Genomic DNA, 14888 nt, shown 5'->3' with positions numbered 1-14888 from the left:
GCTGAGTGTGTTATTGTGCTGGTAACTTGGCATGTTTAGGACTGCTGACTCCTTAAGTTTTTGATATTCTTCATATTCTGTGTGGCGGTCAGTTCACAGCAGTGACAGAAATTTTTTTTCCAATAAGTTTCAATAGATTTTTACCTTCATTGGCATTTTTACCTTTATAAATGTATTTTTTAAACCTAAATATATGCATGCATCATCTTTTGTGTCAATTTCATACATTCAATTAAATTTAATTATAATAATAAGACACAATAGGGCTGTTACCAATCAAATTAAATAAGTATCAACAAAATCTTTGCAATGGAGAGGAAACACAAAAGCTGCATTTGAAATGGCATTTAGATTTTACACAGACATAAAAAATGTTTTGTTTAAAACATAAAACGTACTCGGTTACTAACGTAACCTCGGTTCTCTCTAGAAGAGGTCTCTCGTACTGCGTAAGATATCTTACGCTAGGGGAAAATCCTTTTTCCGCGAGATATTGAAGCCAAAAATTATCCTTAATTTTGTAATAATGCAAAACGCGTTGCGGCAGCATGCAGACATAGGCGAGGCAGCTCGCGCGCCTATTGGCTGCTCTGCGGCAACTGCAGCAGCCTATCGAGCGAGGCCTGGCGTGACGCCAGACCCAATCAGGGCACTTCGCGCCCGCTGCGTCACGTCCCGCCGAAATGGGCGTGGTCTAGGCCTATAAATACCGCTCGCAGGCAGCTTTTATCTGGTTTTTCATCATCGAAGCAACCAGAGCGTGTGCATGCACGGCAAGATACGCAGTACTCGTTCCCTCTTCTAGAGAGAACCGAGGTTACGTTAGTAACAGAGTACGTTCTCTTACGAGAGGTCTCTCGTACTGCGTAAGATATCTTACGCTAGGGGACCCAATGCAAAACGCCGTGCATGCTGAGATCTGACACCAAAGACCCAAAGGCGAAAGCCCGGGGTACATATAGTGCACAATCACTCAGGGAACTCACAGGGAGTCCGGGAAGAGGGAGGGGCGAAGCCACACTCTTCCACATATGGCAGCGTCGCTGAGACGCGAATTTCATCATACAGACAGGGCGGGGTGCGGCCTGAACTGATGGGGGAATGTGGGTCTTACACAGTTTGCCCAGGCACATCTCGTGCTGTTACTTTTTACTGTCGAACATTGAGCTGTGCTCAGTAGACGCAGCATTCTGAGCTGATCGCATCAGGTCAGATAATACTGGTAAACTTAGACCGACAGCAGCCTGGCCTGCAGGGCGGGAACCTCTAGGTTATAAAACCTTATAAATGTAGACGGGGAGGCCCAGCCTGCCGCCATACAAATATCTTGCAAGGCAATCCCACTTGACCAGGCCCACGAAGAGGCCATGCCTCTCGTGGAGTGCGCTCTGACACCCAACGGGCACTGCATGCCCTTGGAGGCGTATGCCAGCGCTATAGCATCAACTATCCATCTGGATAGGCTCTGTTTCGACGCGGCTAGTCCCTTAGAACGTCCGCTAAACGAAACAAAGAGCTGCTCCGTCTGTCTGAAACCAGACGAGCGAGACACATAAGCTCGTAATGCCCTGACTGGGCAAAGGAGGCTCGCGTCTCTTTCCTCATCAGGGACCGGTAGGGCTGACAGGGAGATAACCTGCGCCCTAAACGGTGTGTTGAGGGATTTTGGAACATAACCGTGCTTAGGTTTGAGTATAACTTTTGAGTCATTAGGCCCAAACTCCATGCACGCCGCGCTCACAGAGAGCGCGTGTAGATCCCCTATGCGCTTCACTGAAGCGAGAGCCAGCAAAAACACCGTCTTGAAAGACAGGTGTTTCAAATCGATTGACTGTAAAGGCTCAAATGGCGCACCTTTCATGGCTTCCAGAACCGTAGAAAGGTCCCATACGGGGACTGAGGGAGGTCTGGGAGGATTCAGTCTCTTAGCCCATCTAAGGAAGCGGATGACTAAATCTGACACCAAAGACCCAAAGGCGAAAGAGACTGAATCCTCCCAGACCTCCCTCAGTCCCCGTATGGGACCTTTCGGCCGTGGCCGGGACACCAGAAAATACACTCTTTTGGGGATTTATCTGGGTAGCCGCGAAAACGGCATTTGTGTGCAGGCAAGCGGGTGACAGAACCGACTTGTTGGCTGCAGAAAACACTGGAACAGTCACATTTGCTGGAACTGGACGAGCGAATAGCTTTGGTGTGAGTCTGGCCGCAGCGGGACTTAAACACCGTCGTTTTCCTAGCTGTGCTAGGACGACTTCGGGGCCTCGGGCTTCACCGTAATCCTAGGTCGCGGGCCACGCACGGCGGGGCGGCGACCGGATGAGCGGGAGCGCGGTCTCGCGCTTCGGGCCTGGCGGCGCTGTGAAGTGGAGGCAGTGGACGGTGGCTGTGGCTGTGAGCTCTGAGCAGACGGTTTCGCACGGCCTGCTGCAGAGCTGGAGCGCTTCGGGAGGAAGTGCTTCATAGCCTGTGACGCTTTTTGTACCTCTGCGAATCTCTCCGCGAAATCCTTGACGGAGGATCCAAAGAGGCCTGTGGCGGAAAGCGGGGCGTCGAGGAACGCGGTGCGCTCAGACTCGGCCATTTCCGAGAGTGTCAGCCAAAGATGTCTCTCAGTCACGGTGAGAGAGGCCATATTCCGTCCAATGGCTTGCGCTGCAGACTTAGTAGCACGGAGAGCGAGGTCCGTGGCACTCCTTAAGTCCGGCACGCAGATCGCGTCAGGTCCTTCCTCATCCAGCTTACGGAGGAGATCGGCCTGGAAGATCTGAAGCGTTGCCATGGTGTGCAGCGCTGACGCAGCTTGCCCGGCGGCGGAGAAAGCGCGGCGGAGCAGGCTTGACGTCGTGCGGCAAGCTTTAGAGGGTAGGGCCGGCTTAGCACGCCGTCCAGCGGAGGGCGGGCATAAGTGGGCCGCTATCGCCTCTTCGACCGGCGGCAGCGAAAGGTATCCTTTGTTCTTGGCATCGTCAACAGCGGAGAATGCCAAAGAAATAGCAGGACGCACTCTAGCCGAATAGTGCCTCACTGCCTGACGTTCCAGGACTTGGCGACTTCTTCGTATAACTCAGGAAGAAAAGGCGCCGGTCTGGACGCAGGCGAAGCACGCTCCCCAGGCAGGAAAAATCCATCCAGCCGGTTGTGAGCGGGCTGCTCAGGCGAAGACCACTCGAGGCCGAGGCTCGCCGCGGCCTGTGCGAGTACTCGCATGAGCTCCGTCTCGATGGACGCTCTCTTGCCTGACGACGTGCGGGCAGGGGGCGTGGGGTCCTCAGAGCCCGCCCAATCCTCACTGCCTGACGCCAGGATAGAGCAGGAATCATCCTCTCCCAGCAGGGCTTCCTCATCCACGATGTCAACGGAAGCGGCGGCAGACGGCGGCCGCTGTCCGTCAGGAAGCGAGGCTGACGAAGCCGGGGAAGCAAGCGGGCGAACCGGCGAGCTTTGGCGGCTGAGGGAGGGTTCCGGGGCCCGCTGGGCACGGCGCTTTTTACGGCGCGACGTCGCGGCGGGCGGGGGAGCAGTCTCGATGAAGAAGGCTAGGCGAGTCCTCAGAGTCGCCATTGCCATCAGCTCGCAGTGAGGGCAGCCGCCGTCAGCGAGCGCGATAACTGCATGTTCCTCACCCAGGCAGGAAACGCAAACCACGTGGCGGTCCCCGTCGCTGAGTGTGGCTCTGCACGAGCCGCAGGAAGGCATCTTTAAAAAGACGCTAGCTCTTTTAGAATGTGTGTCGCGGCGGCGACACACACACACAAATAGAGTACAGTGTAATCAGAAAGGATATAAGCGCCGGAAAGCGCAGCAGGAAGGCAGGAAGGCGGCGCGGCCAGCGACTTCAGTGACTCGTCCCGCTGAAGGTGCTCTCTCTCAGACGGCGCGGCTTCTTCTCCAGCTCCAGCTGAGTGCTTCGCTTGAAGGATGAAAAATCAGATAATAGCTGCCTGCGAGCGGTATTTATAGGCCTAGACCACGGCCATTTCGGCGGGACGTGACGCAGCGGGCGCGAAGTGCCCTGATTGGGTCTGGCGTCACGCCAGGCCTCGCTCGATAGGCTGCTGCAGTTGCCGCAGAGCAGCCAATAGGCGCGCGAGCTGCCTCGCCTATGTCTGCATGCTGCCGCAACGCGTTTTGCATTATTACAAAATTAAGGATAATTTTTGGCTTCAATATCTCGCGGAAAAAGGATTTTCCCCTAGCGTAAGATATCTTACGCAGTACGAGAGACCTCTCGTAAGAGAACGTTGAATATTGATATATAAAATGATTTAAAACATGAAAAGATACTTTAAATGTGAAATTAAAACCGCCAGTAGGTGGCAGCAATTCATTGTTAATGAGTGAGTCATTGAGATTCAACTGATTCGTTCAAAACGCTGATTAATAATTCAGTAAGGAAATACCTTGTGTGTTTCTCAGAGACGCAAATACAGTGCTTTGGCTTAGTTTTGAACTATTTTCGTTAAAACAGGCAATATGGTGTCTAAAAGCAAACTTTTCAATTATCAATTTATTAAATCACATTTATTATCATGTTAATATCTGGAGAAAAACTGCACTCTTTGTGTGATATTATATTAGATTAACTATATTAAACGATATAAACGGACTAAATCACACAGTGAAAGTGTGAAAATGTAAATGCGCACCCTTGTGTAATCTACAAGACTACACATAGTGTAGCCTATGCGTACACTTTATGGGTGTGTGTGTGTGAGGGAACAGTTTTAAACAATCTAGTAGGTAAACGCACAGACTGTATAAAACAAGGTTATAATCGCCAACATAGCGAGGCGGACTAACGTTACATTGGTTATCATAAAAAAATTTGTCATGATTTATTAATGACGCAGCATAATCTGTATTAAAGAGAAAATAATCACTTCATCCAAGGTTTAGAGTGAATAAAATAGCCTTGACTTACTGGAGTTCCACAACAGAAAAACTTGTTCTCTCCCACTGGTTTTTTTTTTGTTGTTGCCCCGTTTGCATTTTTATTATTTTACTACTTAAACAATTATTTTAAGTATATATCATTATATTATTTACAATACACATACTTTAATTCTATTTTTAGGAGGGGACAACCCTCAGATAGGGGGGGTCCTGACCCCCCCGACCCCCCCGCGATTTCCGCCTATGGGTGGTTTACTGATCTTACTATACAGAGAATGGGAATTTACGTCATTGCATTCTAGGTAGTGGTCACCATATTTTTGGACAACAAAGGAGCGTACAATGAAAACAAATGTCATGCTCTCTTAAAGTGATGGTAGATAAAATAATGAATTCAATATAGCTTAATCTCAGCCAGTGGATCATTTATTTAATCGACATTTAACATCATATCGCCCTAATTTCATAATGTTAAAGCTTTAGGAGTTAACGTAACAGTATGGCCCTCTGTAATGCATTCCTGAAATGATTTGTATTGTGAAAATGCTATACAAATAAGTTTTACTAGACTTAAATGGAACAAGTACAAGTTTATTTATCGAGAGAAGCTGAACAATGAAGCAAAGGAGCACTACTGTACGAACACTGAGAGTGATCTCAACGAGATACCACAAGTAACATTTACAGACGTATTATCATATATTATTTATGGTGTAGCAAATATAAATTCAAGTGGTTCAGAAATTATTAATCTGTAATATATCTTTAAAAATACAAACTATAAACCCCCATTTTGTTTGCTTATTTTCATTAACTTATAGTTTCAATTTCACCATTGTGTTTTATTCCAAGCTGGAAAGCTGAAAAATTGTGCTCCATTTGAGATATGTTGTCCACGCCGGTCGTGAGAGCGGCTAAAGCCCCATTCACACTGCGACAAAGCGACATGATCCCATTCCTTTCACTGGAGCATTCATATTACAGTTTCCCCTGTTGATTATTAGGGACAAGAAAACTGATTATTTGTTAAATTCGAATGACGTTTTAGTAATTTTTGACAGTACGAGTGACTTTAATTTGTTGACAGATCGATTGTTAATCTAGTTAATGATTTAATACACTAAGCACTGCTGTGGTTAATATAACAACACTCTCCAACAGAATAATGTTATTTTTTATTCTTTTGAGCCTAGACAAATTAGAATGATATCTTAGTTTTATATATCACTTGTGATTGTATTTTCTATAGATATGGCCAGACGTGCAGTTATAACATTAGAGCGACAGCAATGGGAACTTGAGAATGGGGCTTAAAGCAGTTCATAAAACAGCAAGCGTTCTGTTGCTGTGTCTGAAACCGTTCCCTATCCACCATATAGTGCACTATATCGGGTGTCGGCCATTTTGTAGAGGCGTCCGAATACTGAGTGAACAACTACATTCCCTACATTCGTTCACTGGTTTGTACCCACAATGCACTCTGATTTCTGGAGTACATCTGATGTACACTCGCTGAGGCACTGTTTCCCAAAATCCAACAGCACGCGAGAGAGCGGGAGCTAGTGAGTTTGAATTAGAGAAGCAGTTTGCAGCTTTCTTATTTCTGCTTTAACGTTTACTTCACTGGTTCCAGTTTGTACTTTTTTTATTTATTAATAATCATTACTTGATTAAAACATATTAAAATATAGAGTTTTTAAATTAAACGAAATGATATATATTTATATATATATATATATTATAATTTGTGTTTTATATTATATTTATTATTATTAAAATAAGTTCTGTCAATCGATTAAAAAAATAACTAGAATAATCACATTAAAAACACTTAAATTTGTATATTTTTTAATATATTTTATAATGTAATAATTTCACAGTTAATCTCCAAATTAATGTAGAAACAACAAAGCATTATATTTTAAATATTAGTTTAATGGCATCGTTTTATGAATGAAGTAGGGTTGTGCCGATGGACGATATCATCGTCCATCGTGATGGCTGACCGACATCACGATGGAGAGCCACCATCGTGATGCCACGCCCCCCCCCCACCCTGTCAGACCAGCCCAGTCTCACGGCAGTTCGTTTTCGTGTGTACACCAGTGGTTGGGAACCTATGGCTCGTGTGGCTCGCAAGGTCTCTCACCCTTTACCAACAAACGATAAAAAAAATAAGACGTGTGTGTTCAGTGCTGTTCGCGAGTGTCACGAGTCACCACAGCAATCAACCAAACGCTTACGTTTCTGTGGTAACCTAACAGTTACAGCTCCTGTAACTTCAAGCAGAGCAGCTTGTTTAAGGTGATGGCGAAATTCATTTTAAAACAGCAATGAAAATGTAAAAGTAGGCTTTATAAACTTTAATATATCCTTTTATTGAAACGGGTGCTTTGCTGTGCAAAGAGAAACATTTCACCCGTTGGCCGCTGGTACTTTCACTTTTGCCGCAGAGACCCTTTATGTCCTATAAATGTATCGTATTGTTGATAATCCGCGCAGATTTAAGTTGACGATTATGTAAAGTTAATAACAAAACATGAATGAGAAAGAAAAGAGCAGGATGTGCTATTGAAAAGAAATATTAAAAGCACGATAAGCCGCGAAAGAGAACTGAATTCTACTGACAGGATGCTGCGCACGCGCTCCGAGCGCAACATAGTAGTCTTTGTCTTCGGTTGCGCGCCTGAACGGCCAAATAAACATTTCAAAAATGCCAAGCCGAGTATTCCCGTTGCGTAAACACAGTAGATGTAAGTAGCTACAATGTGCACTCTCTCTGTCTCTTCGTGATCGTCAGCACCCCCAGCAGTTCTTTAGTCAAGAGCAGTGAGTAATTTTCTCGGTTAGCTTTGTTCTTTGATTAACATTAATGACAGACAGAAGGCTACTGCATGCGAATCTCACACGAGTCACAATTTCTCACAACTCTTTACTTTCATTTTAAGACTTTAACTCATTTAAGACTGCTCCTATGAGGACACTCAACAAAACTGACATTTTGGCATAATTGTGTGTTATTGTTCGTACAAGCGCGAAAAAAACTCGACATTGACAGACAGCGTGTTTTCTTTTGTCTTGAATGGTTTAAAAGCATTTAAGTGTCATCATATAATGTAAACGCTAGCCAAAGGATGACAGGAAAAACGGATGGTGCATTAATTGTTCTCTATTTCCAGTAGATTTGGCTATTTGGGCATGTTATCTCTCTTCCCAAGGAATTAACAACATCCATTTAGTGCTCCAAAATGTGTCATTTTTTGTACATACTGAAAGTTCTATTTCTGCATCCAATATATATGTACTGTTGCAGCCCAACTTTTGCATGATTCTATCAGTTTATTTACCTTGTGAGGATTGGCTAAAAGCAGGACCTGTGTTATGGCGGCAGGGGGCAATAAAGGGTTGAAGGCAGGTAAATCTGATCCTGATGGTGGCTGCAACCTCACTCTCATAGTCTGCACATACATAGAATACAGCTTTAATACAAAATTCATTAGAGATTTACCGGAGACACATGTATAGATAGAGTTACCTTAGGAACAGCAGACTGGAATCGTACATTTGTGATGGGCACAGGGGCAGACGACAACATGGAGATTATCACCACCAAAACATCTGGCCGGGCTGGTGGAGAGTCTCTTGCAAAATGGAACAAAACTCGCAGGCTGAGTTTATCAAAGATTGTCACGGGTAACAAGCTACCTGTGAGGTCAGACAGAGAAAAAGGAATCTTTAAATAAATCTTCAATTTAATTGATATTCTAAACAGCAATAAAACACAGAAACAAAACAAATGGGTCAACACATCCTCACTTTAAAACAAACAACAAAAAGAAAAAGCATCCACAACATCATCACAATTTACACAACACACTACGGACGGTTAAACATTTATTCAAGCTCATGTAATTCCAAACCATATAATTTTATTTCTTCCATGGAACACACGAGACATCTTTAAAAACTGTACTAGTCACTTTTTTCCATACAATTAGTCCCTATGCGGACTGAGGCTTTCAAGCGTCAAAAAGAACACAAAAGACCCATAAAAGAAGTCCATATGACTTGTGTGCTGAAGGAATACATTTAAGCGTTTTTTTGTGTTTATAATTCATAATTGATAATTCTCCTTTATTTCAAGCTGCTGATTGAGCGAACAATAGAACAGTTCGCTCACCTCTACTTCTGTCATGAACACACACCACAAAGAGCTAGGGCAGACGTAATGCTTTTCGGTGGATAATGATTTTGTTCCTAACATAAACAGATCATGTGACTCAGTCACAAATAATTTTAAAGGTTTACTTTACAGAACTGATTACTCTCAAAATTGTTAATTTTTTTGTAGTTTATAGTAAAGCAGGCTTTAACTAGAGAGAAAAAAACGGGCAGGAGAACATTTCTGTCGCTACACTCCATATTCTGCTAATAGCTAAGGAATAGTTCACTTAAAAATGGAAATTCTATCATTTACTCACCCTCATGTTGTTTAAAACCTTTATGAATTTCTTTCTTGTACAGTACAGACATATTTTGAAGAATGTATGTACAGGTTTGAAACAACTTGAGGGTGAGTAAATGATGACAGAATTAAAATTTTTAAGACTATTCCTTTAACTCTGTGATATGAATTTATGTGAATTGTCTCCTGTCTGTCCTTTACCAAATCTAAGATGTTTGCAAAATATCTGTTTTTTAAATTAGATTTAAGATACTCAAGACTTTCTACAGTCTTAAATTCTGAAACTAAATTTAAGTAATTTTAAGGCTTTTTAAAGATCTTCAGGAAACCGATTGTAATTGCATGGAAAAGAACAACCAGCCAAATTCTTTAAAATGATTTTACGTACAAGGTTTGAAATGACATGAGTGATAAAAAAAAAAAAGGAGAGACAATTCTCATTTTTAGGTAAACTACTACTTTTAAAACAGTCTGCCCTAAGTCTTACTAGGTTTGATAGACTCCAGGGGCACAGTCAGATTCACCAATGAGATGTCATCCTGAGGGGTAGAGGCTGGAGTGATGCCTGCTGTGAGCTGTGAATTCAGCAGAGCTCCTGGCTCAGAGGAAAAGGCCAAAACAGGGCTAGGGGTTGTAGCGGAGTTGTTTCCAGACTTGATCTGAAGGTCTCGTAGTGTGGGTTTGGACTGAGACTGAAGCTTGTCCCTGTTGAAAAAGTTTCAATGTATATCTGTTGCACTGATATAGCCTGATGTATTTTAAATTAGCCTGAGTTTTCCATAATCTTTGCATTTATTAACAAGCAAACATTAAAGGCCTTAAGAGCAACCATTTTTAAGTGAAAGTGAAAGTGATATGACATGTAGCTAAGTATGGGGTCCCATACATTTCACCCAACCTTTTTAATATGTTTCACCAAATTAATGGAAAAATGGAAACGGGTATACATTTACCATTTGACCTGAAGATTTTCTGGGGGTAGAGACTGCTGCATCAGGGTCTTACCCAACAGATCCAACTCATCTAGGGATTTAGTGGATGTCACAGGCACAGTTACAGGCGTCTTGGTAGCACTTGCCACTGGCAACAGCACTGCAGGGACTGGTGCAACGGGAGCGTCCACAGAATCTGATGACTAAACAAAACCTTGAAGTGTTATGGTAAGCAGGGTATATAACATATTGGGTAAATAACATTTACCCAAGTCATCAGTGGACCAGGGATTTTTATAATCAAATAGTGGTTGGTTGTTGACTATTCACTCTTAAGGTAGGCACTTATCAAACTGCATTCTGTATGTTGTTGCAACGTCAGTGCCAGCAGAGCGCATTTGCTCTCCAGGCAGCCAGCCTTATTGTTAACAGATTTAAAAAAAAAAAGGCCAATTCACAGTGCACTGACAGATACTAGGGGTAGGAAGGGGCAAAAACATCCTGTTGTCATACTGCTGATGTTAATTTAATACTGTGGGCAAACAATTAAATATATATATTTTAAAACATTCAAATTTAATAAAAAAAAAAAATCTGCAAAAGTAAAAAAAAATCTTTCAGTATCACTGCACAAAACATTTTAAAGGCACACTATGTAACTTTTCGCCACTAGAGGTCATTTATTACAAACAAAGGCATATCTTGATGACACCTTGATTTCGCGAAATCATGGGAGTTGTTATCTTCACCTCTACAGCCGGTGGAGAATACGACGGAACTCAGGCAGAAATCATATTCATGGATGCATTAAAGATTTATTAACGTTACGAAAGCTGTTGGAGCGGAAACGAGGCCGCTGGAGCGATTGCTAATAAGACAAGCACAACACACGGCTCAAGAGCAGTGGAGCTTTTATTATGCTGCAGACGCCGCTTCTGCTTCCGCTTCTTCCAGTCATGAGTATGTGGGGTAACACAGCGCTGTTTTATCATATTAGATACATTTGAGTGTGTTGAAAGTAGGGGTGTCCCCGACTATGGATTTTCATAGTCAAATCATGTGTACGGGGCGGGGCTTTAACATTTCAAAGCCGCGATGTACAGAAAAATCACACAAAGATATAGAAGAAAATGTATAAAAACATTTTGGATCAATAAAACTAAGAAATAACATAAATAACTCCAGAAAGGCCACACTGCAGACAGGATTTACATTTCACATGCAAATCAAATTAAATCGGCTAAATTACCTGTGCAAGCAGGCTCTAAGTAGGCTACAGCACAACAACGATGCACCGAAAAAATAAACAATTAATTTACTAAATTCAATTAGAACAGAATATACCTTTCTAATAAATAAAAATACAAAACGAAATAAATCAGAATAAGTCACAAGATGAGGAGCAAATGTGTGCAAAATGCCTAAAGTGCAGGGGAACATATATTCAAAACACAAGCCACAAATAGTTAGATTAGATAACCCTGACAGATCAATAAATAAAATAAAAATAAAGAAATTATTCAAATAACGATAGTAGCCAGAATTGTCTTTTTAACTGCAGAAACAACAATAAATGCTAAACTGGAGCGGCAGTCTTTTTAGCAAAAAATGTTCACAGCATCCAAAAATCAAATTAGAACCGGCTGAAAAGTTTTGAAATCATTTGTACCCTACCTGATCGAGAGAACAAATCCAGTCTTTCACTCTGTCTGTGTCTGTTGGAGTCTTTTCAAATTGTGCGCGCGGATAAAATACATTCTAAAACACTTAACGTGAAAAACGTTTAACGACATAATCTCCTAAAATAGTTCAATTAAAATATGAAAACGCATTGCGTTCATATTCTGGGTTCATCTGCTTATCTGCACATAGTATGGTTTCTTAATAAAGTGTGTACTGTGTACATTAAGCCACATCAAGCTTTTTTCACGTTAAGCATTTTAGAATGTCCTGTGGAAAACCAACTTGTTAGCGTTGGCCGGCAGAAGTGCGATCATGGTTTTCCTGATGCTAAATCCAGCCTTGGAGAATATCCTTTCTGATGGTGTACATCCACACTTTAGATTTTCTCATCCCAGACATTGTTAAAGATTTAAATCCTTGCCGCCAAGACGCTCCTCTGTCGGTCACGGATTGAAAGTGAAACTTAAATCTGTCACGGGGTGTTTGGATTTATTCACGCACGTTAAAAAAATATTTATTAAAAGCTTCTTTCTTTGCACATTTTTATATACAGCATTATCATAATAGGCTGAATATTAACGTATTGACAGAAAACCGGTAGTTCTATGTGAAATCAGACATTGAGCGCCCTTATATAGCCAAAGTGGCATGATCCTCGTTTCATAACACCTCTTCGAAGATTCGACCGTTAGATCGGTAGTCGAATCAGGCTCCTCCAATCGGAGCATCGAATCTTCGACTATTCGGGGTCACCCCTAGTTGAAAGTTGTTATAATGCTACTCTGTGCGTTCACTCAGTGGCTTCTATATGAGACACTTGTTGCACACTGCAGTGAGCTAGATCGATATTAGGTATGGTAAATATGGTACTCGCGGTAAAGAAAACGAGATTTAAACAAAAAGACTAACTCTGTTGAGTTTTCTGTCGATGAAAATATCCAACCAGTTGCTCACTTGTCTAATAAAACACAGGGTAACGCAGGTATGATGTCATTAATAGGTGACGTACGGACACGATCCGTGCTCTGGTTAAAACTGCTTATTTCTCTGAATTTAAACATTCTTAGAAACATCTGAGATAATGTAAGTACACAAATCGACAAAATATATAACATCGTTCAAGTGTTTTTTGAATATTTTGATCCAAAAATCTTACATAGATTTAGCCTTTAAGGTTAAAACTGTGATTAAAACAGGCTAGTTGGGGGGTTCCACCAATGAGAGATTACTGACATGCAGTGGCGGATTTAGCAAATCGGGGGCCCAAGGCGAAGGTAGGTAGGCTATGGGCCCCTCCCTATCCAATCTTTAAAAGAGAATGAAAAAAATATGTACCAACTGAATGGTGGATAGGCAGGTAAAGCTAATCTACGGGGAAGTAAAGGTTAGAGAGGAGAAAAAAACCTCCCCTTTAAACCCTGCATACACTTCTTTACTCCTAAACAGAAACATGTTACAATGTTTACATGGTACAATTTCTGGTAGCCTAAGCTATGTTTTTTTTTTTTTTTTTTTTTTTTGACAAATTTCACCATTTCGATTCAATTCTTGTGATTTGATTCAATATTGACTCATTTGGATAAATATTAGGTAACGTTTCACAAGATAAAAAAAATCAGCTGGTATAATTTAAGGTTAAAATAAGTAATATAGTACACATATTTAGCCAAATACTCTCTATAGCTCTTTTTTTTTCTAGCCAATTAAATGGCTTTCCTGAGGTCATTTTTATGTGACGATTGTTCTCCAGCTGTTTTACCTCTTTCCGCGGATGAAAAACACTTATTGATCGATATTATGAATGAGGAATATACATTTCGGTAAGTTATACTGTATCTTTCAACATTGTTAATTCGTATTTACTATTAGCTATAGATGATCAGTTCACGTGCCGCTATAGGAATCTGTCACACGTCACATTAAAACGGCAAAACGGTATTTATTGTTTGAATTTCGTAATAGAATTGACAGAATCTGAGAGCTGAGATTTTTTTTAAATATCATGATTCATAAGTAAACTGCTCAGTTTTGTCTGTCGATCTCCGTGTCCTCTTTGCTTCACGATTTTTCTGTGCAATGGACGTTGTTGTTCCTGATCTGTATCCCCAACAGTAGCCGTAAAAAAGTTTGTCATCTTTGGCAGCGTTCCCAAATACTTATCAGCGTCTTTTCACTTTTTTCTTTTATTTGAGCCGCTTGGGTAACTTTGAAACTTAAAATTTTCGCGTTTAGACTGCTCTGTTTGTGTATTTCCCAGTCCTCCTGTTACTGCGTATTGTTTATCTTTCGCGCCGCGCACCTTTACGGTCTTTTTGCTTTCCTCCCGCTTCCTCCTTTTTTCAGCACCGCTTGGGTAGCTAGCTTCGCTTCATTTTTACTCTGTCTACTACTCTGTACACTCTGTCTGTCAATCACTTCTTTAGTTCTTTTTCTCCGTCAGTTTTTTGGCACAGCCTTGTCACTTTCGCAGATGCGCAGTAAGTGAGATAATGGAATAGTCCAATGTAGTGAGGCGGGGGGCCCCCTCCTGTCTGTGACACTAATGATTTGATGCCATTTTTCGCAAATGGAGTTTTAGAAATATATAATAAAAAAAATAAAATAAAAAAAAACCTTAAGCATAAGTTAATAGGGCAATTTGGGGGCCCCAAGGTAGCTCGGGGCCCAAGGCAATTGCCGACCTTTGCCTAATGGTAAAGTCCGCCCCTGCTGACATGTAATAATACCTGTAGGTAAGATAAATAATTCCTGGTACTCTTAATAGAATAGCACTCCATACTGTTTGTGTACCGTCTTACAACAACAATTTGAAAACAAATCTTGATAAATTAGTCAATTCATGCCCACCTGAAAAGTATTCCACGTCATAGCATCTCCATATTGGGAAGGTGAATTGACTTCAGTCAAGCCTG

The 14888-nt window shown here is 41.9% G+C and overlaps 1 protein-coding gene across 2 annotated transcripts in view; it reads right to left on the bottom strand.

The window, feature by feature from the left end:
• Positions 1 to 14888, bottom strand: part of gga1 (golgi-associated, gamma adaptin ear containing, ARF binding protein 1) — a 41584-nt gene that overhangs the window by 2754 nt on the left and 23942 nt on the right. For both annotated transcript variants that reach the window (XM_082136841.1, XM_082136842.1), the window contains 5 exons: positions 14824 to 14885; positions 10315 to 10496; positions 9849 to 10066; positions 8432 to 8601; positions 8244 to 8354 (listed from right to left, as the gene is read on the bottom strand). In XM_082136841.1, the coding sequence (XP_081992967.1) occupies positions 8244 to 8354; positions 8432 to 8601; positions 9849 to 10066; positions 10315 to 10496; positions 14824 to 14885 (743 nt within the window). The remainder of the gene's footprint in view (positions 1 to 8243; positions 8355 to 8431; positions 8602 to 9848; positions 10067 to 10314; positions 10497 to 14823; positions 14886 to 14888) is intronic.

The sequence above is a fragment of the Leuciscus leuciscus genome, assembly GCF_965113295.1.
Source record: "Leuciscus leuciscus genome assembly, chromosome: 14".
In the NCBI taxonomy this organism is placed as follows: Eukaryota; Metazoa; Chordata; class Actinopteri; order Cypriniformes; family Leuciscidae; genus Leuciscus; species Leuciscus leuciscus.
The sequence above is the reverse complement of the archived record's forward strand: the minus strand, read 5'-3'. Positions and strand labels throughout refer to the sequence as shown.